The 26,907-nt window shown below is 45.7% G+C and overlaps 1 protein-coding gene across 1 annotated transcript in view; it reads right to left on the bottom strand.

The window, feature by feature from the left end:
- Positions 1–18,003: 18,003 nt before the first annotated feature.
- The window catches only part of SV2C (synaptic vesicle glycoprotein 2C), a 209,617-nt gene continuing 200,713 nt past the window's right edge, over positions 18,004–26,907 (bottom strand). The window contains exon 13 of the mRNA XM_043470698.1: positions 18,004–24,625. Within this exon, the coding sequence (XP_043326633.1) occupies positions 24,442–24,625 (184 nt within the window). The 3' untranslated portion in view covers positions 18,004–24,441. The remainder of the gene's footprint in view (positions 24,626–26,907) is intronic.

Raw genomic sequence — 26,907 nt, 5'->3', positions numbered from 1 at the left:
ACCATGCCCGAGGGTCTAGGGATGATGAAGCAAGAAGACAGAAGGAACCTGGGTCCCATAGTGACCCTTCGAAGCCAACCGGGCCACTCTCCCTCCTCAGCACTGTCCTCTGAGAGAGAATACACTTCTACCCTATTTGAATCTCTGCAGTTTTGCATCTCTTTGTTTTGGCAATTTTATTTGTATCCTAACTCTTACAAAAGGCACGTGTGAAGACTCAAGAAAGAAAACATTTCCATTGAGATTTAATAAATTCTCAAAGTTCTAAGTCTGCTAACATTTTACTTTTGCTTCACCATATTTTAATTATTGACAGTTTTTAATCATATTGTGAGTTTCTATTAGCTTTAATGCTTCATGAATTTAATTGAAACTGGTAAGGTCGCGCTACTGGTAAAGAACCTGCCTGCCACTGCAGGAGATGTAAGAGATGCGGGTTCAGTCCCTGGGTCAGGTAGATCCCCTGGAGGAGGAAATGGCAGCCCACTCCAGTATTCTTGCCTGGGAAATCCCATGGACAGAGGAGCCTGGTGGGCTACAGTCCAAAGGGTCGCACAGAGTCAGACATGGCTAGTGACTTAGCACAAGAAACAGGGCAGGAGATATGGAATTTACTTCAAAACTTTTCACTGGGGGGCTTCCCTGGTAGCTCAGTAGTAAGGAATCCGCCTGCCAATACAGGAGACAGGGGTGCAAGAGACATGGGTTTGATCCCTGATCCGGGAAGATCCCATATACCATGGAGCAACTGAGCCCGTGCCCCTCCACTACTGAGCCTGCGCTCTAGAGCCCAGGGCCCGCAACTACTGAGCCCAGTACCACGGCTACGGAAGCCAGTGCCCCCCAGGGCCCGTGCTCCGCAGCCAGAGGAGCCACTGAGATAAGAAGTCTGCACCCTGCAGGTAGGGAGTAGCCCGGCTCACCACAGCTAGAGAAAAGTCCTCCCAGCAGCAAAGACCCAGCACGGCCAAAAATAAATAAATACAATTATTAAAAAAAAAAAAAAAAAACTTTTCAGGTTGGAAGGAAGAGCAATGTATTTAGCTGAACTATTTCATAACTATTTTGCATTAGCATTACCCAGCCATGACCTCTGTGATAAAGAATAGTCTCCCTTGCCCTGTGGGAATTAGTGAAAAATGTCAAGATCAGAGCTTAGTACTGACAGTGAGCACAAGAGACGGTGAGTCTATGGCAGCTTGACGTTTACAGGTGTAGAAATAGTGGTTATCTATCACTCCTCAGACATGCTAAAATCAGAAAATAACAAGTAAACAAAGGCCTTCTGGGCCGTGGTTTAGCTCCCAATCATATCAGTAGGGTGGGGTTTTTTTTTTTTAATCTAAAGAGTATGAAAAATGTGCATTTTAACCATGTATTAAAAATTGCTATATACGCAAAGCAATCTCTAGCTTTAGTGCAATCCCTATCAAAATCCCAAAAGCATTTGTCACAGAAATAGAACAAGCAATCCCAAAATTTGTATGGAACTACAAAAGATCCCAAATAGTGAAAGCAATTTTGAGAAGAAAGATCAAAGCTGGAGGTAACACGTTCCTTGGTTTCAAAGTATATTACAAATATATACTCATCAAAACAGTAGATAAAAACAGACAGCTAGGTCAATGGAATAGAATAGAGAGCCCAGAAATAAATCCACACATATATGACACATTATTTTATAACAAATGAGCTGCAAATATACAGTGGGAGAAAATGGTGCTGGGAAAACCAGACAGCCATAGCCATATGTTTGTTTTTTTTTTTTTATAGCCATATGTTAAAGAATAAAACTGGACCACAATCTTATACCATACATTATACATATATATGTGTGTGTGTGTGTATATATATGTACAATGGAATGTTATTCAGCCATAAAAAGAAGAAAATCTTGCCATTTGCAACAACATCGTTGGACCTAGAGGGCATTATGCTAGGTGAAATAAGCCAGACAGAGAAAGATAAATACCATATGATGTCACTTACATGTGTAATCTAAAACAAAACCAACCAAATAAGACCCCCAAACAAACAAACAATAAATAGCTAAACTCATAAATACAGAGAAGAGAGTAGCAGTTGCAAGAGTTAGGTGTTGGTGAAATGGGCAAAGGGGGTCAAAAGCACAGCCTTCCAGTTATGAAATAAATAACTCAGGAGGATATAATGTACAGCATGGTGACAATTGTTAACAATATCATATTGCATGTTTGAAAGTTGCTAAGGGTACAAATCTTAAAATTTCTCATCACAAGACAAAATATTTTATAACTTCGTATGGTGATAGATGTTAACTAAACCTATTGTGTGATCATTTTGCAATAAATACAAATATTGAATCATTATATTCTACACCCTGAACCAATATAATGTTATATGTCAATTAAACTTCAATTAAAAAAAATAAAAAATTGCTTCAAAAAATTTTAACCATTTGTTTGTTTACATATAAAGGGAAAGATATTTTTTCACATATCCAAAATACAGAAGTGACAGTGTCACATTGGAAATGAAAAATGGTTTTATGCAGCAATTTTTAAAATTATACATAATTAACCGCCTACTCACCAAAAATGGCTTTCCCTCTTTTTGACCAACTTTGAGTCACTTTCATTAGCTTTATACTCAGCTGAAAATGACAGAAAACTTTATCACCATTAGGAAGTCAAGTACCTTCTAGTCTCTTGCTTCGCCATCCTCGATTGGGCTTCAACCCCATGGTCTGAAATGACTAATGAGATCCAGTCATCAAGTCAATGTTCCAGGCAGCCTGACCTTTTTGGAAATTATACACATTTCCACTTTCATCCCCTTGCCTAGAACTTAGACATATGGCTACTTTTGTCTACAAGGGAAGTTGGTGTTTATTCTGTGACTAGATATCTAGCTAAGAGCAGGACATCTATTGCTAAAAAAAGAAGAAAACAGATATAGGGGCCATTAGGAGTGGCAGTTAGGGACCTCAGGGGCTAGATGATATAAATATTCAGGAGGGAGTGCTTTTAAAAATTATACCATAATAATGATACTGACTCCCCTAAAAAGGTCAAGTGACTTTCATTTACTACTACAGGGCATAACATTGCCACTGGTCTTAATGGAGAATAACTGCCCAAAGAGAGGCAATGCTAGCTGGAGACAGGGAGAATGAACGTTCAGAACAGAATCAGGGCCGCTGTCTGGCCTGGTTAGCATCAGTGGGCAGACAGGAGACCGTTCTGTTCTGCTCTGCGGCCGTTCCCAGCACCAACTGCTCAGGTCGCCTGATTCTTATCTCTTGGAATCAGGACAAATCATGTTTTGAAGAGTTGAAACTTGGGCTGTGGGAAATTTAAAGGAGCCTGCAGTTTAAAATCAGATGAGCACATCGGGGTAATAAAATACAGTGTCCTCCAGAGACTGAGTGTCTAAACCTTCCTCATCTTGCTGGGCTCCCACCTCACATGGTGGGTCAGAGCTGTTATTTCATACCATAGAATTTATTCCATTGAAATAAAGATGAGTGGTCGGAAAAAGAGCCTTCAGTTGCTAGTGGAAAGTGGCTTTTAAATGAAGCTTATGTTTCCCCAATTAAACTGTAATTTGAAAATGACTCATTCATTTGCTTGTTGATTCACTGGGTCAAGCATTGCTTGGATGACTTTGCACACTGGCAGGTCTACAGTGATGACCTTGAAAACCCTGGTCAATTCTGATAGATTTGCATGTGTCCATGGGTCCTATGGACTCTATAGGTTTCTTGGTTTTTCATTTAGCTGAGAAAGAGCATTGAGTTTGGAAGCTGGAGTTCAAGTCAGCCCCCGTGGACCCTTGGGCAACTCTCTCAATCATATGGAGCCCAGCTGGCTCAACTGCATGCTTTATGGTTGAGTCAGGTATGGGGTCTTAAGTCTAATACCTGCAGTGGTTAGGCACGTAACACAAGTAAGTGAAGTGGACGTTGGCTTAAGAAAATCAGAAGCAGAGGTCTGTTTTGCTTTTCTCTGAACTCAGGTTTAAGGAAAACAAGAATGTAAACCTAATGATCAGTGGTCACCATCACTCAGCTTCAAAACCAGAGAAGCTCCAGGGAGCAGTGGGGGCTGGGGTCACCTGCAGACACCAGGCCCCTCCCAGGTGGGGCTGCTCTTGCTTGTCTTCAGTGGGGAATGTGCGCCGAGTGCCAAGAGGTCTTCTGCATTTTCAACAAAATTGAGAAATATGGATGTTTTTCTTTTTTTTTGGATGTTTTTCTTTTGTGAAATTTTCTATTTTCTGATTTGGAAGCAACTCATTCAAATCTTTCAAAAAAAATCTAGTGCCAGTCAATCCTGAACAGGCCAAACCCCACAAGCTTGGTTTGTAGGGCGGCCCACTGTTTCTGGGTCACACCGAGGTCCCTGGAGCAGTGGTTCTAAAGTCAGGATTTCTGACCCGCCAAGAGCTTCAGCAGGTCAAAATCCCCATTAATTACACGCTAAGTTTGGTGAGTATACATTTTAGGGGAAGAGGACTTACAGGTTTTGGCAAAATTAAGAACCCATGACTAGCAAACTTTTAAGACCCACCATGTTACCAGCATTTATTTTCAGAATGCCAAGCAGTTTGTGATAATGTAATCAGACCCTTGTGATAATTACATTATCTGTAATCAGATAATGTAATGAATGAGGTCCCCTCATTCATACAGCAAGAGTTACTGAACATTTATGATGTGCAAGGCACATTCAAGGCACTGGAAATATAGAAGCAAGTAAAAGAGACCAAGTCTTTGTTCCCATGAAATGTACGTTCTAGTTGAAAGACACAGATAATATCTATAAAAAGAAGATATCTATTAAGTCAGATGGTGATGAGGGCCATGCAAATTCAGAGGCAGAGCGACAAGGTGGGGCGGAGGGGCATTTTAGGGGGAGTAAAGTGCCAAGTCCTCTCTGTTAAGATTTTACCTGAGCAGAGACCTGGCTGATGTAAAGAAGCAAGCTGTGTACATTTCAGGAAAGAGCGTTTGGTAGGAAGGTGAGATAAGAACGAAGCCCTGAGGTGGGTGTGAACAGCAGTCCCTTACTAGAGCAGCAGGGTTAACTATACCTACTTCTTCTTCTCGAAGTCGCTCAGTCGTGTTCGACTCTTTACGACCCCGTGGACTGTAGCCTACCAGGCTCCTCCGTCCATGGGATTCTCCAGGCGAGAGTACTGGAATGGGATGCCATTTCCTTCTCCAGGGGATCTTCCCCGCCCAGGGATCGAACCCGGGTCTCCCACGTTGCAGGCAGACGCTTTAACCTCTGAGCTATACCTACTAAAGGGGTTTAAAAATGGCTCTGAGAATTTTAAAAAATAAAACAAGAATTCCTTCAAATCTTTTGCAGCAATTTTATCTCTTTATATTACTGAAGTCCAGTTTAAAAAACAGATCTAAGAAAGGAGGCCCACACCCACTAGCTGCCGGGGCCATAAACTGGCTCCGTTCTTCCTGAGAGCTGTCTAGTAAATTTAACAAGCATTACAAAACTGTTCACACCCGTGACGTGGTCACGTCACTCTGTGGAATATTTCTACAAGGCAAAAGAGGGGGGAAAAGGTCTGAATCTACCAAAATGTTTTTAGCAGGGCCCGGTACAATACAAATAAAAAGTTTCAAACAACCTTAACCCTCAAAAATGGGATGAAAAGAAGCAAAAATAAACAAATAATGAATTTCACCATGCTTGGATTCTATAGAGCTGTTAAACGACAGGCAAGAACAACATTAATGAGTGGAAATATACATGAAAACTGTAAAGTGGGGAAAACAAGCTACAGCCCTATGGATTTACGTTCATCCAAAATAACAGAGACCAAGAGAGAATCTGGAGGGACACAAAGAAATCTACGGTTCAGTCAGCTCTCTTTGGGTGGAGTTGCTAAAGCTCATGCTGAATCTTTAATTTTTTTCTGGTGTTGGGTTACGTGTCAGATTTTTTTTGAGCTGAGGTTTACCACCTGTGAAGTACCTTCCCTTTCTCGTGATGCTGAAAGGCACGGGGCTGTTGCGCAAGCACCAAACTCATCGTGTGATGGCGAGAACACTGCAAGTGGGGTCCACAGGGCACAGTCTGGCTGACGCTAACTGGAGCTGCGGGGCGACGCAGGGTGTTTACTATAGTTCTAGTATCTGCTCTACAGAGAGAGCTGCCAGACAGCACTGAAAACCAACAGCAGCTCCCGTGGAGGCGGCGAGAACATCAGTTGCTGCCCCCACGGTGGCCGGGGCACAGGAGAGCAGAAAGGTCTCTCTGCTGTGACAGTCCCACACCCTTCCTGATGCAGCCCAGCATCTAATTTTGCACTTGTCTCCTCGTGGGGTGAGGGGGCGCCTGGCTGATAGGTTTCCAAGAAAAGCGTTATCTGGTTGACATTGAGCTTTGAGACATGTTCTTGTCATTCAGGTCAACGGTCATCTCTTCAGAGAGGGCTTCCCAAGTCACCTGATCTAAAGTAGGTCTTGCCCAGTGAAGGTGGACACACCCCCGTGGGTTGGGCTCTATGTCATAGCTGTGTACACAGTCTTACAGAATCTTGTTAATTTAGTTGTGCATTCCTTTTACTGTCGGTCTTTCCCCATTACAATGTGGGCTTGGGACTTTCCTGGTGGTCCAGTGACTAAGACTCCAGCTCCCGAGGGAGGGGGCTTGGGTTCAATCCCCGGTCAGGGAACTAGATCCTACATGTCACAACTAAAGATCCCACGTGCGCCAATGAAGATTGAAGATCCCGCATGCTTCCGGGGCAGTCACATAAATTAATAAATATTAAAAACAGAACAAAATAATGGGGGCTTCTTGAAGACAGGAAGGACCATGTCTGTCATTTCTTATTCGTGCCTACAATGATTTCCAGTGCACAGGAGTTCCTCAGTATCTATTTATTTATTTTTTTAGGGAATTAACAAACAGACTTGAAACAATCAGCAGTTTGAGGTCTCTGGGCCCCTCAGCTCAGCTCATCTGGATGTCATTTCTCAAGCCAGCCTGGATGAAGGGGCTTACACCGGAAAATGAGAAGAAACTTGGCTGCTGTCTTCATTAGCATCTCAGCAGGAGCTGTAGGTTATCTGGGGCCCCAGGAAAAGGTTTGCGCTGGGGAGGGAGGGAGCCTGTTTCACTTCCCCTCATTGAAAAGCTCCCTGTGTCCCATATCCTCACTCTTCCTTCTTCCCTTCCTTTCCTTTGCCTCTGGAGAAGGAAGGCCAGCAGTCAGGTAAGCAATGGTGGACAAGCGGGAACCCAGTCACTGTACCTCCAGCAGATGGAGGGCCCTCAGGAAGGAGAAGGGCATACATGGAGGTTGGGCTGGGGAGCTGGTCACTCAACACATGCAGATTTGTGCTTGCTTAATTCTTGCATCATTTTAAACAGCTCACAAAATGACTCGAGGGAATAATGTCTCCTTGATTCCACAAAATGGGAACCTAGCATCAGAATGTCAGTTCAGTTCAGATCAGTCAATCAGTTGTGTCCTACTCTTTGTGACCCAAGGGACACCACACACCAGGCTTCCCTGTCCATCACCAACTCCTGGAGCTTACTCAAACTCACATCCATCGAGTCGGTGATGCCATCCAATCATCTCAGCCTTTGTCACCCCCTTCTCTTTCTGCCTTCAACTGTTCTCAGCATCAGGGTCTTTTTCTTATGAGTCAGTTCTTCGCATCAGGTGGCCAAAGTATTGGAGTTTCAGCTTCAGCATGAGTCCTTCCAATCAATATTAGGGTTGATTTCCTCTAGGAGTGACTGGTTTGATCTCCTTGCAGTCCAAGGGTCTCAAGAGTCTTCTCCAACACCACAATTCTAAAGCATCAATTCTTCGATGTTCAGCCTTCTCTATGGTCCAACTCTTACAACCATGCATGACTACTGGAAAAACCATAGCTTTGACTCTACAGACCTTTGTCAGTAATGTCTCTGCTTTTTAATATGCTGTCTAGGTTGGTCATAACTTTTCTTTCAAGGAGCAAGAATCTTAATTTCATGGCTGCAGTCACCATCTGCAATGATTTAGAGTCCAAGGAAATAAAGTCTGTCACTATTTCCATTGTTTCCCCATCTATTTGCCATGAAATAATGGGACTGGAGGCCATGATCTTAGCTTTATGAATCTGAGTTTTAAGCCAGCTTTTTCACTCTCCTCTTTCACTTTCATCACGAGGCTCTTTAGTTTCTCTTCACTTTCTGCCATGAGGATGGTGTCAACTGCATATCTGAGGTTATTGATATTTCTCCCGGCAATGTGATTCCAGCTTGGGCTTCATCCAGCCCAGCATTTCTCATGATCTACTCTGTACAGACTGGCAATACTGAACATCGACATTTTAGGAATCAGTGAACTAAAATGGACAGGAATGGGTGAATTTAATTCAGATGACCATTATATCTACTGCCCACTGTGGGCAAGAATCTCTTAGAAGAAATGGAGTAGCCCTTATAGTCAACTAGAGAGTCTGAAATGCAATACTTGGATGCAGTCTCAAAAATGACAGAATGATCTCTGTTCATTTCCAACACAAACCATTCAATATCACAGTGATCCAAGTCTATGCCCCAACCACTAAGGCCAAAGAAGCTGAAGTTGAATGGTTCTATGATGAACTACAAGACCTTCTAGAACTACCACCAAAAAATGATGTCCTTTCGTCATAGGGGACTGGAATGCAAAAGTAGGAAGTCAAGAGATACCTGGAGTAACAGGCAAGTTTGGTCTTGGAGTACAAAATAAAGCAGGGCAAAGGCGAACAGAGTTTTACCAAGAGAATGCACTGGTCATAGCAAACACCCTTTTTCAACAACACAAGAGACGACTCTACACATGGACATCACCAGATGGTCAATACCAAAATAAGCATATCTTTGGTAATCACTACTTACATTTATTGAAAGCTTAGTATGTGTCTGGCATTGTGTTAAGCACTTCACATGAACTCACAGTCCTAGGAGGTAGTTACTACCTTTTATTACTATACTGATGAAACCACTGAGGCACAGAGCAGTTAAGTAACTTGTCTGGGGTCATTCAGCTAGACATGATGGAGCCAGGCAGTAGATACAGAAAATTCGACCCCAGCATCTCTGCTTTTAAGCTTTAGAGAGAGGGTTTTAGAGGGAGAATCCAATTTTCAACTATGTTGGCTTTTTATAAGGCTTAAATTATGTAAGATTTCAATAAAAGTGAGCTACCAGGAAAAAAATTAATAAAAATAATGTATGTAAAGCCCCAGCTACCATAGGTGGAGCTCCACCAATGGTAGCCATTATATTTTAAAGAAGTCTTAGAAAAGAGAATGCCCCTCTCCCACAGAGATTAATTTTCTCTGTAACCAATTAAAAGCAAGTTGCCTTTTCTGAATTGTCTTTAGTGACTTTGCCATTTAAAGTCATACTTGTTTAGGAAACAGGTGAAATCTAATTTAGATCATAAACATGCTGGCAAAAAGGGAAAAGTCAGAAAAATAGAAGGATGAAGAGAGAAGATTGGGAGGGGGAATAACCATTGTGACAATTAGTGGTTGAGTTAATGCTTTTGAACTGACTTGTAGGAGTTCTACATCTATTCTTGACAAAAGTCCTTAGTTGATTATTCAAATTGCCAATATCTTCTCTATGGCTTGCCCTTTCACTCCTTCAGTGGTGTATTTTGATCTTTCGATGAAAAGTTAATATACACAAAAACGAAGTCCAGCTGAATATAGATCTAAATGGGAGATGAAAAATAGTAGAGAATCTAGGTGAGGAAAAAGTCTTCATGATTTTAGGATAGACAAAGATTTTTTTGATTATCAAAAACAACCAACCTAAAATAGAAAGGTAGATAAGTCAGATAATATTAAAACTAGTAACTTGTGTTCACCAACTGATGGAATTAGTAGAGTGTATTTGGCACATGCATTATCTTGCATTATATTCTTTAATCTTTTCAAACATCCCTGCATTACAGACCAGGAATTGAGGAACTGAGGCCCGGAGAGGTTAATGAACTTGCCGTGGACCACAAAGCTTACTAGTGGAGGAGCTGAGGTTTGAACTCGGGTCTGATGGAGTCTAGAGACCAAGCTCCTAATTCTTGGTGGTGCACCTCTTCCTTCTTCCCTCCAAAACGCTCCCTGTGGGGGTGGCGCAGTGTTGGGCTCCGGACCTGGGTTGCCATCGGCTTAGCTCGGTGCCCTCCTGTGCGCATCCCTCCCTGTAAATTATTCATTTCTCCAGCACCATTTTGTGAGCGTGGTCTGCAGTTGCATGTTGGTCTTTTTTCTCAGTTCCAGGGAAGCAAGATTCCTCTGGGTGTGATTCACCGCGGCTGCACCTGGGAGAGACGTGACAGCCATTCCATGTCTGGAGCATCTCTGATCTGGCAGGATGAACAGCGGAGCCCTGGCGAAGAGGTGAAGAGGCAGCTCTTGTGGGTAGTGCCAGGACCGAGCCCTGCTCTGGGTGCTCAGGGGCTGCGGGGGTCGGTGCAGCCCCAGCATCCTGGCACGTGCTCCACCGCTTCTGCCGCCTTCCCTTCCCGGGGGCCAGAAGCCCTGGGGCATCCGGGCGTTCAGGCAGGGCTGGGCACAGCCGGCATCTGTGGGAAGTGGAAGCAGAACTGGGCTTGGGGGCCGTGGGTGAGTCACTTGAAGTTGCGGCCAGGGTCACTGCAGACCCAGGCACCTGCCATGCAGGCTGATGACAACAGAAGGTAGAGGCTGCCTGGTCCTGTGAGAAGTGTGAGAATCAGGCAACGCCAGGGCTCCTCCCTATCTGAGCATGCCCAGGGCATCTGCCCCCCAGGGTCACTGCCTCTCAGCAGCCTCCTGCCAAGGGAACTGCAGGCCGGCCTCCAGCTGCAGATCTGAGCCAGCCATGCTAATCACTGTGGTACCATTTACGGAGCATTTAGGTGCCAGGCACTCTGCCTCAGCAAAAATGTATATAAATGTAAACTTTTTACGTACATCTTCTCAATACACACAACCTTCTGTACATCTTCTCAATGCATACAACCCTCTGTGAAATGCAAATGATCATTATTTCGAGTGCACAGCTGTGGCATAAACATACTCAGGAAGACTAACCTCCACGGTGCCCTCAGAGCTGCTAAGTGGCAGAGTCAGGATTCAAGCCCACACCTGTGTGATGTCAGAACTCACAGGAGTGCTTAGCACAACTTACCACAAGCTAATGAAGCCCCAGCTTCAGGACTCCCACCTTCGTGGGTCCCTTCCAAGGCACTGAAAGGTCCTAGCACATGTGTTCATGTGCGCGTATGTTTTTTTAAAAATTTGCCCAACAAAAAAATAAATTGCAAAACTGATAGATTATTTCCCTAGTTACCATTTCCTTCCACTTTGTCTTTCCTTCTTCAAACTTGTCCTGGTTTGGTTTACTGAGAGGAACTGGAGTTGGGATGTACTCAGGGTTTGGTGGGTTATTCGTTTTTTTCTTTTATTGTAATCGAGTTGATGGACAGGGAGGCCTGGCGTGCTGCAGTCCATGGGGTCGCAGAGTCGGACACGATTGAGCGTTTGAAGTGAACTGACTGATTCTTTTTCAGATTCTTTGCCCATACAAGCACCGGTTATGGGTTGTTCTGACGTGTCTGGAAATCACTCCTGTGGCTGTTAGGTCCTCCCTAGCTGTTTGATGAACGACTGGCTTCCAGAAACGCTCCTGCCCCTGAGTCCACTCACCTGGCCTTGTGGCACAAACACGCCAGCAGAGATTGGATTGCGACTATGAATGTGACCTGTGTCTTTGGCACAGGAAGTATGCGGAAATGGAGAAGCAACAGGAACCTTTCAAGAAAGACTATTAGTAATCAAAGCTACTTTTTATCTTTCTATTCCCTTTATAATGATATTGCAAAACTGCTGTCATATAAAAAGGCAATCCAAGAGTACGCAGCCAAAAACTACGGACAAAAATGAGACAGGTGTGTCAGGCAGCGATTTAATACAAACAATTATATTATTTTTCTGGATTTTGTTATGGTTTGTGATATTTGTCAGTTTTTAAAAATTTGAAAGTTGTGGGTGTTTCTTTTCTCATTCTAAATAGTTACTTTTGCAGCTAATCTTTTGTTTGAAATTTGGTATCATTTTTCTTAAAGAGGACCCCACCCCCCCCCGTTTCCACCTGCCAGAACCCAGGAACTGACCCCGCCCAAACTCACCCTGCTTAGCATTGGAAGGTCCCCAAGTTCTCAACGTGGACGGGGAAACGGGAGGGTCTGAGTTCTGGAAAAGCCTGAGCTCCCAGCACTTTAGAAAGCGCTACAGGCAGCCTGTAATGTAGGTGGGAGGCTGCAGGTATCCTCCAGGGCAGGCAGGAGGCTGAAGAGGGGGTAACAGCACAGTCAAGCGCCTGAGAGGAGGCGCCAGCGGCCTGCAGCGGGATCCGTCCATCGTTTGCAAAACACACAAGAGGGCTGGGGGCAACTTACAAGTCACTTAGCCTTTTGCAACGGGCAGCAGCTTCCCACACAGCCCCATCCGAAACTGAATTTCCAGAGGAGGCGTTCTTGGACGTCCTGATCCAAAGGGAGCTTTGGTGCCCCCTGAGGAGCACGGGGGCCAGGGGAGCAGCGAGAGTGAGAGGCACACCCGGCCGGCTCTGCCGCCCCGCGGGCCCTCAGGCCCTGCACGCGGAGGCGGCGCTGAAGGCAGGTGGCAGCTGGCGCCCCCGAGGTAGGGGCTGGAGCGCGCTGCGTGCCCCACGGGCCCGGGTCACGCCGGTCCATCCACTCGCTGGGAGCGCGGCAGGGCTGGAGCGGCCGCCGCTGGGGAACCTCGGCTTCACGACGCTCACTTCGCCACCTGGCGGCCGGACTGCAGATTACAGGCGATGGAGCTGCATCTCTTCTCCCCACTGAACAAAGGGACTGCGGGGATAGCAGGCCGCCGGGGCCACCCAGCTCCTCCTTCTCGCCTCCCCGGCAGCGAACCAGGGCACAGGCCGGAGGAGGGTTCTGGGGGGAGCGGCCCCACAGAGTGGGGCTTTGCTCGAGGCTGCTGTGCCGGGCAGGAGCGACAAGCCCATGGACTCCAGGATCGGAGACAATCGTACAGAGACAACAAGATCGCATTTGGAATTCTAATGAGCAGAGACGCTGCAGATGGCGGTCAGGGGTCTAAGAGCAGTGTGACACAGCCTGTCCTGGGGCGGCCCTCAGAGCTGGATGTCCCCGGCCTAAGAGTTCCAGAATCGAGGGTTATTCCTCAACTTCTGTCTTTATGTTCCCCACTCTGAAGGAACGGCACACGAAAGAGTGAACACATCCACAGGGCCTGTGCTACCCTCCCCTGTGACCATAGGTGCATTCAATCATATTCTGTCCCCGTGTAGACACACAATACAATTCTACACACCATACACACACACTAAAATAAGTAGCACCAGGATTAATGTTATGGGCTGAATTGTGTCCCCCTGAAATTCATGTTGAAATCCTAAGCCCTGTTTCCTCAAAATGCAACTGCATTAGGAGATAGGGTCTTTAAAGAGGTGTGAAAGTTGCTCAGTCGTATCCGACTCTTTGTGACTCCATGGACTATACAGTCCATGGAATTCTCCAGGCCAGAATACTGGAGTGGGTAGCCTTTCCCTTCTCCAGGGGATCTTCCCAACCCAGAGATCGAACCCAAGTCCCCCGCATTGCAGGCTGATTCTTTACTAACTGAGCCATAAGGGAAGCCCAAGAATGCTGGAGTGGGTAGCCCATCCCTTCTCCAGTGGATCTTCCTGACCCAGGAATTGAACCAGGGTCTCAGTTAAAATGAGTTATTAGGGTGAGTCCTAATCCAACATGCCCTTATTAGAAGAGGAGATTAAGACGCAAGAGAAGATTATGGGACCACACAGAAACACAGCCATCTAAAACCAAGGAGGAGGCCTCAGAAGAAACCAAGCCTGTCCACACCTTAATCTTAGGCTTCCAGCCTTAAAATTGTGAGAAAATAAATTCATGTTGTGTGAGCCTGAGCCAACCTGTGGTGTTTTGTTGAGGCAATTCTAGCAAACTGGTACCGATAAAGATGGTGACTTCACTGCAATGGACTTCAGTAAGCAGGAAAGGATACTCCTTTAGGACACATGCCGCCTTGTTTTAACACACTGCCTGCTAGGATTTCACATGTAGGACTTTGCAGCCATGGTCCAGGCCAGCTCTATGGATACAAGATGCTCCTTGTCAAGCTCATATGCACCCTAGCGTCCTCTGGTGGGTTCCTGAGCATCTGGTGGGTTCTACTGCATCATCCCTGATAGCAGTAGAAGTTTATAGCTTCTGGAGTCTTCTCTTCCCCCTCCTGCAAGAACCTCATCATGAAACAGGAAGGAAAGAGGAGCAGAGGGCAACTTTTCTTCAATACTGACTAGCTTCCAGATCTGGTGGGCTGGGGGCCCGGAGAAGGCATGAAGACCTGTGGGGGGTGATGGGCTGGAGATTTCCAGTCTGCTGGGGGAGGAGAAGGGGGAACACAGTTGCTGCAGCAAAAGAGAGAGTCTAGCCTCGGGGGGAGAACCTGGGGGAAGTGCAGAGCGCCCAGGAGAAGGCCCAGCCCGCAGAGGTGAGTGGGTGCACGACCCTGATGGCGTGTTCCGTATTCCGCTGTCCAAGGCAGCAGCCACTAGTCCTGTGGTCACTGAGCTCCTGACATGTGACTCAGGGGAACTGACTGAGAAACTTAATTTAATTTTTGCCATTTTAAGTATACATGTTTATATGTGGCGGCAGTGTTGGACAGCACAGTTCCAGAGCTCACAGGCTTGATGCTTGCACTCAACAGTTAGCTTCTTTCTTCATTGCTTCCTGAGCCCCAGGTTTGGTCAGACAGTCGGAAGCCACGTACTGCAGGGGGGCGTGAGCTCCTGCCAAGCTCTCCATGTCCCAGGGGGGCTAGTGGTAAGAACACGCCCACCAGTACAGGAGACATGAGACACCCATTGGATCCCTGGGTCGGGAGGATGCCCTGGAGGAGGGCATGGCAACCCACTCCAGTATTCTTGCCTGGAAAATTCCATGGACAGAGGAGGCTGGCGAGCTACAGTCCATAGGGTCACAAAGAGTCAGACATGGTTGAAGTGACTTAGCACACACGCCAAACTCTCTTGGGGGGGCGGAATTTTGATTAGTAAGCCAGTTATGGTAATTATACTCCCCTTGTTAGTGATTAGTTTAGGGGTAGCAAATGATGCAAACTCAGACAATGAGATAGAGGGGGAAGTCTGCTGGAGGGATCTGACGATGCTCTCCTTGGTCTCAGAAAGGGTCATAAAGAGGGGATGATCCCTCTTCTGCCTTCGATTTTTGTGTGAGAATGTGATGTTTAGAATTGCTAGAACTGGGACTTCGCTGGTGGTGCAGTAGTCAAGACTTCATGATCTCAACAGCGGGGACCTGGGTTTGATCCCTGGCTGGGGAACTAGATCCCACATGCCACAACTAAGAGTCTGCATTCAGCAATGAAGATTCCATGTGCTGCAACTAAAACCTGGCCACAGCCAAATTAAAAAAAAGAAGAAAGGGAAAAAAATTAAAAAAGAATAAAAAGAATTAAAAAAAAATTGCTGGAACCACCTCAAGGGGACAAATACCAGTATGCTGAGCATGCTAAGTTGCTTCAGTCCTGTCCGACTCTTTATGACCCTATGGACTGTGGCCCACCAGGCTACTCTGTTCAAGGGATTCTCCAAGCACGAATACTAGAGTGGGTTGCCATTTCCTTCTCCAATGCTGAGGATGGCTGACCTAAAAGATGTAAAGAACCTGGGTCTCAGTGACGTTGCCAAGCCACATCACACCCAACCTTGGGATGGTCCTCTCTCCTTTGTTACATGAAATAACAATTCCCTTCATCAGTAAAGATATTTGAAGCTGGGTCTTCGATTAAATGCAGTGAAAAGTATCCTTTGGGGATTACCAATCCATAGCTGGCAGTTTGTCTTTCAGCCTCCAATGCCAATGCTATAGAATATAGCATTTTTTCTCATCATGCTTCTCAAACTAATATTCCAAGCAGATACTACCAATCCATTGGTGTTAACATGCTAGAGAAAATCAGTTTGCCATTCCTGCTCTGGGGCAGATGAACACTGCATCTGCTCTGCCACCCACAAATACTTTTTTCCCACTTGTCCTGGCTAACAATTAGAATGTATGCCTGTGAAATCAAACAACACATCAGTACCCATGATACCAACCCACGGAAACAATTCAAATAAGTCTGAATCAAAGGAAACAGTTTTTCTTTATGCTCAAGACATTTTAAAAAGTACTTATTTTTTTAAGGGTCAGTACACACTTGCAAGGGGAAGCCAGTCACACGTAAATCTTTATTTGAATATAATGGAGCAAAAAATGCTCTTTTATTAGTCGGATGTCCATTAAATATCTTTGCAGCTGTTACATGAATGCTAGTTGTCTGGCACAGTAATGTATACACACGTCCACAGCTGACAGATTTACGCGGCACACAAGTCACCCCAATGGAGCATGCCCTCACTCACACAAGGTTACACACGGCTGTCTCGGGCATTTGTTAAAACACACTTGGTCAGACATTTTGGCAATACGGGAATCAGACACAGAGGAGCATACCAGAAAGATGAGTTCACAACAGGACCAGCTGTACTTAAAGAGGAAAACTCCAAAAACCTGGAACAGAATTTATCAGGGTTCACACATGCAGCACATATATACAGTACACTTGGGGGTAAAGGGAACATTCATAGCAGGAAGGCTTACAGAGCATAAAAAGAGATGAGAAAGAAGACATAACAAAGCGTCCAACGCCAAAACCAAGAAGAGGACCACTGCCAAGATCTCACTGCAAAGGAGAGTGAATTGTTGGGTTTAACATGTCTGAAATGGAGATCCACCTGGAAGAAAAAGCTCTTCTAGGACTTTATTTATGGGATGTTGACATTAATGAAGGATGTATGGTCTGTTCAGTGTGTTCCTGGATCAAGACAAGGATACATAACCATATTTTGGCTAGTATGAAACACATATCAGGAAGGAATATTTCTTTTTTCTTTTGATTTAGGACATAGATTCAGGACAATAAATGTATAACAATAGCAGAGGAAATGAGATTAAGCCAAGCTGTTCAGTTCTATCTAGTCAGGCCTGCTGAATGTCAAAGGCAAGGAAGGAGTTGTCTGTCTTCAACACCTACTTGGGTGTGAGAGGGGAGACACTTTGTAACTTCAAACAAATTTATTTCTGTTTGCACAGCATAAATAGCCAATTTACTGTATACTGCCCTGGAAGGAACAATACTTAAAGAAGTGGTGGACTCTCTGCAATGCGGGTGTTATTCTGAATCAACACAAATGCAGAAAGTAACCCTTTGCATACTGACATGCGGTTGAACTTGCTGTTTTTCCTTCTCTTGGGCTGATGGGCAATGCTGACCTGCAAACCCATGGGACTCGATTTGGTGTGGTCCAGGTCAATGCAGTGGGTGGCCACGTACTGGTCAGGGCTTTAGACAGTGGTATGCAGACTGCTGTCTGGTGGGAGGAGTCTGATTTGTAGCATCTATCAATATTTGTGGTGTAAGTACTCCCACCATAGCCGATTTCAAGTTACAAAGGTGAAATCACGGGACCTGCAGTTGGGAAGAGATGTTAAGGAACCCAGCATCACATGGTATTTCTATCACACAGACACAGTAGCGGTCAATTATGTCAAGGGCATAGATAATACTAAAATGGAAGAAAATAATTAGAAAGTGATGAGTTCTGAATATTTTTTACCTTTGCTTTAAAATATAAAGATTGTAAGTTCACATGTGTTAATGTTAAATAATGGCTGTCTCTCAGACATAGAAAACAGACTTTTGGACACAGTAGGGGAAGGAGAAGGTGGGATGATTTGAGAGAATAGCACTGAAACATATACATTACTATATATACAATAGATACAATACAAATAGTGGGAGTTTGATGTATGATGCAGGGAACCCAAAGCCGGTGCTCTGACAGCCTAGAGGGGTGGGGTGGGGAGGGAGGGGACATGTGTATACCTATGGCTGATTCACGTTGATATATGGCAGCAACCATCACAATATTGTTAAGTAATTATCCTCTAATTGAAATTAAAAAAAAAAATGACTGTTTCTCAACTGGCTCACAAAATTCCTGAAATGGTCGGTTCTGAGAAACTGGTTTGCACTTGCTCCAGCGCCTCCCTGGCTTTTGACGACTCGGCCCCCATGACTGGCTCTGTCAGTCACTCTCCAGGCACCTGAAATCTGCTTAGGACTCTGCACCAGAGCTTCCAGGGTGGGCCACTAGCTGCTGTGAAACCTTGTGAGAATCTGAACAGAGGGCTAGGGTCTGCTTTCTCCTCCTTCCGGGGCTGGACACTCTTGGCATGAAGCCAGCACACTCATGGTAGGGTAGGCAGAGAGCAGGCACCCTCTGCAACTTCAGCACTAAAATTCAGGACTTCCTGGCAGTCCAGTGGTTACGACTCAGCGCTTGCAATGCAGGGGGGCATGGTTTTGCTCCCTGGTTGCTGAACTAAGATCCCACATGTCTCAAGGTATGTCAATAAATAAATAAATAAATAAATAAATAAATACCACCCCACCCCCGCCTGAGTGGAAGGCACCCAGCCTTCCACACCAAGTATGAGGGTGTGTCACCTCCTCGAGGTCTATGAATTCCATGCACCGCACTGCAAGCCTTCTTGCTTTTCAGGAGTCAAGCTTTGAGCTCTAAGCCCTCTGCTTCAGAGATGACCTCGCTCAGATGGACCTCGCTCAGATCTCACGCCAGTGGCGCCCAGCCCATCATGTGCAGGAGCTGGGAAGCTGCTGGAAATCTTGCCCAGCATGGGGAACCGTGTCAAAGCCAATGGTCAAGAGCTCACACCGCCTGACACCCGTTGCCCTTCTCCCCGTTCCCAGGGGCCCTCGAGCCAGCACAGCATCACATTCCTCAGTCCTACAGGCCCTGGTCAAGCTTGGCCTCGATTTCTATGCCGCAAGAGTCAAGACGAGGCAAGGGCAGGTGGAGAAGAGAAGGGAGAGAGGAGGTGAGTGCGTCCTGCCTGGAGGAGGTGAGGAGGAGAAAGCTAGTGGGACAAAGGAAGTGGAGACTCCGGTGGGGAAGGAGGCAGGTCGCTGACAAGCCCCTTCTCTGCTTGCACCTCAGGCCCCAGCCCCTAAAGGCCATTTGCAACTTCCAGACACTTTGCAACACCACGTGCTGGCCGTAAACTGAAGTCTGAACATCGCCCGCCACCGACTGTCAGAACTTGTTTCCTGGGTGGCTTATCTGCTGAAAGTAAAGAGGAGGAAAGCTGCTCTAGGGGATCCACAGACAGCTGACTTCATCACAAGTCTCCAACATCAGGAAGGAAACACCCTGGGAAGCCGAGGCGGGCACATGGCAGCAGCTGAGGATCTGCTGACTCTGTGCTGCTCTCAACAGACTCCCCAGCCCCGCCAGGAGTTTAGGCCATGAAAAAGGATGCCCCAGAAGAAACTAGAACTTCACAGATGAATACCTCTATACAGACGGGGATATCTTTGCTGCTGATTCTTCTCCTTTAATACCTTAGCACAGCTTCTTGCCAGGATATTTAAAGAGACAGCACATGTATGGCTCTACTTCCCTCATTTTCCAAGTGGGTACTAGTCAGTAGTCCCTCCAACAAAGGCCAAGCAATTGTCAAAGACAGTCCCAATTTCTGAGTAGTTTCTGCACTGCCCACAGTAGGCTACTACTTCTTTTAAATTTGGAAAAATTACACTTTGCGTTTATGGGGAGGGGGTATCAACAGGTAATGGAAACCAATATAAGACCTCCCCCACCATTACGGATGTTTTCTCTTTCATTCTCCCTGTTTCCCTGTCCTTAGTTAAGTCCTGCAAAGGGTTAACTACCTGCATACAGCACAGCGCCTCAACCTATTCAATAGCACATGCAAGTTAATAAATATTTATTGATGAGATGACATGAGATGACAAGTGATCGTGAATGCTCTGCCCAGCCCCTTCCTCCATCCAGTGCTAATAACCTGAAACTAGGCCCATGAACTGTATCCTTGCCACTCAAATCCTGGGATTCCTAAACCAGATTGAGGAGGTCTTGTTGGAGAGAGATGGAAGTCAGCCCTGGAAACGGCTGTGTCTGGTCGGTAAGACACCGTGGGTAGGAAGGGCAGTCAGTATTCAGAGCAAAAGAACATCACGTGGAGAACCGTCACTCTACACCTGAAACAATGAAGGGATACACAGCAAACCAAGAAGATACTGACAACTCTGTCTACATTACAGGTTGTGAGAGAAGCTTTACTCAAAACACACTTGCTTGCAGAAACAAAAACTGTAAGAAACGTACAGTCCATTTCAGAGTGCCCTGCTGTGTATTTTTCTTTTTGTTGCAGCAAGTTGACTGGTATTTCTGCAGGTTTGGTACCTGGACTAAGTACAGAGTGATATGGGAGTTAATAGAAATCCAAATATCCAGGCGACATGCCCTTAACCATCAACCGATTGCCTTTCCACGACACCAGGTGAAGGCCAAATCCAGGCATTTCTGGCTTGAGAACCTTGAATGCATGAACAAGTGAGGGGTTTTACTGAAGAAATAGGTAAAGGCTATTTGGATATGAGACAGAAAAAAACTGGAGAATATCATATTCTGTTTTGATTGGCAGAGGGAATCAGAAGCTATTTCCATGGAGTGCTTTAGAAACGGCCCCAGGGCTTAGGAGATCTCGATTCTGCCCTAACCTCCCCATTAGAACCTTCTCAGTGTCTTGGGCTCTCCTTCCTGTCGCTAGTGTCTTTTCCCACCTCTCCCTTGATATCCCACGACAGCCAGAAGAGCAGTGACATTAATTTAGTGCAAACCTGAACTTAGACTTAGGGAGATTTGTAAATGAAGGTGCGTCTGACAACTCAGGTAAAATCACGTTAAAACCGCTTCTGAAGGCAGAGGTCTGCGTAAGACCATGTTTCATCAATGCAATGGGGTAGAGCCAGGAAAGCTCTGGGGGGCATCCTTTCTCATAGGACGGATGAGTGAGGCTTCCAACATCTGTGTCCCGCAGGGCGGGGCCCTTTCCTAGGCAGGCACTGGGAACCAGCAAACCAACAGTGAATGGAGAGGATGCTTGGGATTCTAAAAAGCTGCAGCACAAATAGCACGGGAGCCATCCTCTCACCTGTCCCACAGGGCCTTCCCAAACAGCTTCCTGAGCTCTTGCAAGCTTGCCTACTTTTTCAGTTTCTAAATTCAACCTGTTTGGTGCTTGTAAAGATGGGTTTAGCATCAGAAGAAGGTAGACAGTAAGATAAACCTATTTTTGTGAGGGTCTTCTAGAGTCTTAGACTAGTCCCAGCAGCAAATTAGTCCCAATCCTTTGCTCCACAGACGGGGCAACTGAGGATCAGAGATGCTCAATGACTTATATCCTCCTCGGGGAGTTCTGGGTCTCCCTGTTGGTTAGTGGGAGAGTTTGGGCTAGGACCCATCTGTCTTATCTCCCAGGGTTAGTCTTCAGGGTGCAAGATAATCCCTGGCTGCTGGGTTGGCTTCCAAGGCAGTGAGATTAAATGAGAGGAGGGTAAAACCTATTACTGGGGGTATAACCCGGTTCAGGACTTACAGAGTGGAGCAGCTGGCTTTATTTCCTGCTGAGAGGACCAGTGATAATAACAGGACTCAGGAACATTCTGGATTGATTCAAAGCACGGGAGGAAATTTTAGATAGAAAAGGAGTTAGAAATCTAGGAGCCAGTGGGACTGTTTCCCAGGCTTTCATTTATGCATGCGCTCTCATTTTCTTTCTACTGCAGATGAAATGAGATGCTGGCTGCACGTCCAAGTGCCAACAGCCTGCTGCACTGGATAGAATTGAGAGTTTCTGCCTAATCGCACGGCTCTATCTTAATCCTGCTCACCCCAGAACAAGCCAGACAGGCCACACCACATAGTTGGGGAAGAACCTGAGCTCTCTCATAGAAAATGCCAGTGCGGGGAACAATGTGAAGGAGGCGGGGAAAACTGCAGGAAAGGTGGTGACCAAGAAGGTTTGTGACCACAGACCGTCCAGGAGATTAGAAGAGATCCCTCTTGGGCCACCTGGGAGGTTTGGATTTAGTGACAAGAAGGTCAAGAAAGGTCATTCCAAAGGGGATGCATGCAGGCAGGTCTCATCCAGTGTGGTCCTGCTGGTTAATCCTATTCTGATCCATCAAGCATTCAGATAAAATTCTGTGTAAACTGTGCTCTACATATTTGATGCATTTAGAACGATCACAGACATCTGAGACATTTCTAAAAGTAAAAACAGTACAGTAAGCAAAGTTGACTGTGGCAGAAGATCTAGAGATAGCAGCATCCATGCACATTTCTATTTCTCTTTTGAATGGGTTGAATGGGAGATACACTGGTCACTTGTGCAGTTATCACTGCACATGCAACATTCAACTAAAAAATCTGCTCAGATCCCCAAGTATGTCTCTTTGGAAAAGATAAGCCAAGGGGTAGGTGGGGAAATGAGTACATAATGAAGAACATCCAGGATATGTTCATGGGTTGTCTGACTTGTCTTTGTTTTCCAATAATATTCCAGAAGGCAGAGGTGAGAGTTCTGTTTCTTTCCGTTGACAGTGTTCTAATAGATTTGTTGATATTGTCCTACTAGATCCCATCCACTCTTTACTGGTTTGCCTTCTTCCTGCCGCCTTTGTAGTTTGGGGTTTGAGTTTTCCTGATATTCTGGCCTGAAGCCTGCATCCACAGGGAGTTACCCTCTTCCTGTCAGCACCCCCGCACCAGGCTGCCGCCCTGTATAGGCCTGAACTGCTTCAAGGGAGAGTCGATTAATGGCTTATGTTAATGAAAGCAGCTTTTCACAGACTAAACTCTGCAGTCTGGAGCTCTAGGAGGATCAGGAGGAAGGGGAGAGAGAGGCGGACTGGCCTGTGGGGTGAAGGCATCTTTGAGTGTAATGACTCTTGGAAACAAAGGCTCTCCCTGCCTGGAGGCCCAGGGCCGTGACCTGTTGGAAACGCCTATAATAAGTAACAAGGATAACCCTCTAACAAGACATAGGGAGTTTAAAAAAGGAATATTGTTTTAATATGGGATTTATTCCTGGCTGCTGGTCATCACTGCAAGTCAACTTGGAGGTTTCAGATTTCAAAGAAGATGAGTAAAAAGGACCAGCATGCAGGAGGGGCGGCCCCAAGGGGTGAGAAGGTCACATAGCTGACAGCCTGTGGGAATGTCCTGCTAACCTCTCTCTTGCAGGCCAGGAGGATTCCAGAGGTAAAGTGAGCAGCCAAAAGCCCCCAGGAGACGCAACCCTTGTCTGCCCAAGGGCTCCATGGAGCTCAGCGGGCTGCGATTTCATGCAGAGGCAGCTGCTAGGAACACACTCACCGGCTCCAGCCAGGGGCTCTGTTAGAAAGTCCTATGTCACTTCCCCAGGGACACTGGCCCCAAGACCCTGGTCCCCTCGAGGTATCATTTGGCATTTACACATGGCTTTAGGTGTGAATTTCTAACTCATTTCAACTTACAACAACTTAGATGGCTGACAATCTCGAAAGAGTTTTCGTGAATGGCAGAGTCACCCAGTTAGAAAGTGGCTTTTTCCTATTGATTGTGTTATCTGGCAAGATGGATGGCAGCCGGGGTGGGATGAGGGTGGGGGTGAAGGCAGGCTGAAGATCTGAGTTCTGATCGTCTGACATTCTGAACCACGTGCCACAATCACAGGCACTACTAACGGCCCGTTTCCTCGTATTTCTTAGAACTTCGTCAGGCTTCCTGGCAGAAAGCTTGCTCATGCAGCTCACAGATCTTTGTTGCCAACTGCGGAGCCTCTATTTTTCTCGTCAGCAGAGTCATCCTAATTGTCAAGCCTGAAAGAGCCCCACCCAGTTCAGTTTGGTGCTGCAGGGTTTTTTTTTTTTTTTTCTTTTGAAAGGCCCTGCTGTAACAGCAAGAGTTGCTGGGTGTCCTTTTCTAAGTAAACAGGAAATATCACTCTGCGAAAAAAAAAAAATCTCCCCCCTCAGCACAGACGCACTAATATGCCGATTTATCTTTCCTGTGAATGCTGAATTAGGAGCAGGATTATTTCTGACAGCAGTCCAGTCCTCTTCTTAGCTTCTGAACCTTCAATGAGGAGGATCTCAGGAAGGCTCGACTCACAAGACACTTAAAAAAATTCTGATTTCTGGAAGGCAGTAGCATCACAGTTAGGAAAGACAATAATACATGAAAAGAAACAAACAAACCCCAAACCCTGCAAAATCACACTGAAGGGATGAGACGGTATGCATCTACACTGTCGTCACAGCAGGGGTTAGTGTTCTGGTATTTGACCACTTTTCTGGAGCCTTGAGTCAGCAGGGGGAGTTGGCCCAGGACAGGAGAAGGGAATACAGGATGGATGGCTTTTTTCCCATTACATCAGGACCTGGGTTCGTGTGTCAGGCAGGCGCAGCCCCACGAGTCCTCCACACACCAGCACGGTGGAGGCCAGCAGGATGGGGATAGCTTTGGTGATGCTGACCAGGGAGCCAAATATCAAGTTTCCCAGGACGGCCGCTGCTTTGCACAGTGCGTTCAAGAAGCCAAAGCCTGTGGCCCTGCAAAGGACAGAGACGTGAACAAGGCTGAGAAAGTGTCTTCTAAGAGTCCAACTTTAGACACAAATGTCTCCTACAAGAATTTTCAATGATCTTCACGGAGACTATTCTGTATGTCCTTGTTGAGTCGCTCAGTCATGTCTGACTCTTTGTGACCCAATAGACTGTAGCCAGCCAGGCTCCTCTGTCCATGGGATATCCCAGACAAGAATACTGGAGTGGGTTGCCATTTCCTTCTCCAGGGGATCTTCCCGACCCAGGGATGGAACCCACGTCTCCAGCATTGGCAGGTGGATTCTTTACCACTGAACCACCAGGGAAGCCCTGTATGTCCTTAGAGTAAGTAATCAGATATCTGTCAGCACATCTGGAAGCAGAGAACCCCAGCTGCTGGAATTGGTCCTTCAACCCTCTGCTGACTTTCTTGCCACCTTGACTGATTCTTATTCTACCCATGAATTTATTAGTGAACAGAAAGAGAAAGGTCATTCAGAGAGTCAGAAAAGTTTCTTCTCTGTTCCAGAACTTAATTAAAATGTATGACCATATACGTCTTTAAATTTTACTTTCTACTCCCTACTTCCTCTTAGTTTAGTTCATTTATGATGTTTTAAATAATTAATAGAGCATAGGAACTTTCAGAGAAAATCCAGGATGACTGGGTTGCATTCATTTTTCTCGTACCATGGAGGTGAACCATTATGACTTCATCCCAAATGTTTTTGGTAGCACGTAGAAAGTGATCCCTGAGCGTGGTGGCCTCATATGAGCTAGTGACACACTTCTTGCACCCTCATCAGAGTTCTAGGTGGATAATCAAACCCAAGACAGAGGAAAATCAGATTGAAGGCCCATAGAAAATCTTGTTTAACCCTGCTGACATATAATATGTGCAGGTGGTATATAAATAAGACACATCCCATTTTTTAAGACATTCTTCAGAAAAGAAAACTTTTACTCTCTTTATGGGGGTTGAATATAATTTTACTGTGGTCTTCTAGGCAAGAAATTTCATCTTGTTCATGAGAGTACTGATACTGCTGACATCATGAGATAATACGGATTTCCTCTGCCTTTATGCCAGCTCACTGTTTTTTTGCCTGTCACTGGGTACACACGTGTAATAAAGGCACAGTGAATGCGGGGTAACTGCTGGATACATTTTTTCCCCTCTAGAGAGAAATGTATTTTATATGCTGTACTTCATAAATGCAGTACTTAGTATGCATCTTTCTTTGATTGATTTGTAAATTTGTTAAGTGTAGGTTTTCCTTTGGCTAGTCACGACAACTTGACAACTACTTATCATGACTTTTGCTATTCCAAGGGATACCTTCTACAATGTGTAGATATTTACCATGGGGATTATACAGCCATCCCCCTTTCCACACCACAGGAAAGCGAAGAGCTCTCCTCTTGTGCTGAAGGAACCAAGCCATTCATTTTGCTGGCTAGAACAGACCTACAAAGGGCAGCAAGCACGACCTTCCTTTTTTGGCCAAAACACCTAGAACGTTGAGTAAGCGGCCTCTGCAGTGTCGCAAAGTCGCCAACTGTTCGGACTTTGGAAGGGGTGTAACAGAATCTCTGATGGAGGAAAACAGGAACTTCTCGAGAAGAGGGTAAGCTCGTGGTGTATTCTTCCTTTTTCTTTTTGGTTTGTTTTTAAAGAAAGAGACTAGCAACAGCAGCAACCACCAGAGAGACAGGAGATTTAGTGTACTGATAACTATTTTCAAATGAAACTGTTGGGTACCACAGAATACTTAAGTAGAATGACACCATCATCTTCGGCTTTTCCTAGCTCCCTGGAGATGCCATGAGGCCAAACTGCCTTTTTTTTTTTCTAATTAAAAGATTTTTTTTGAGTAGTTTTAGGGCTCCAAAAATTGAGCGAAAAAAAAAGAGAATTTCCATATCATCCCTCGCCTCGCACCCCTATTGTTAACGTCTCAGTGTGGTTAACTTTTTATAATTCATGAGTGCATGCATGCTCAATTGCCAGTTGTGTCTGATTCCACGTGGCCCCGTGGACTATGGTCCACCAGACTCCTCTGTCCATTTTCTAGGCAAGAATACTGGATTGGGTTGCAATGCTTTCCTCCAGGGGACCTTCCCAAACCAGGGATCGAACCCGTGTCTCCTGTGTGTCCTGCATTGGCAGGCGCATTCTTCACCACTGAGCCACCTTGGAAGCCCCTTGTTACAACTGATGAGTCAAAATTAATATATTATTATGAATTAAAGTCCATAGTTTACATTAGAGTTCACTGTGTTGTATA

This window comes from Cervus canadensis, chromosome 6 (assembly GCF_019320065.1).
Source record: "Cervus canadensis isolate Bull #8, Minnesota chromosome 6, ASM1932006v1, whole genome shotgun sequence".
NCBI lineage: Eukaryota > Metazoa > Chordata > Mammalia > Artiodactyla > Cervidae > Cervus > Cervus canadensis.
Note: the sequence above shows the minus strand (reverse complement) of the source record. Positions and strands in the feature narration are given on the sequence as shown.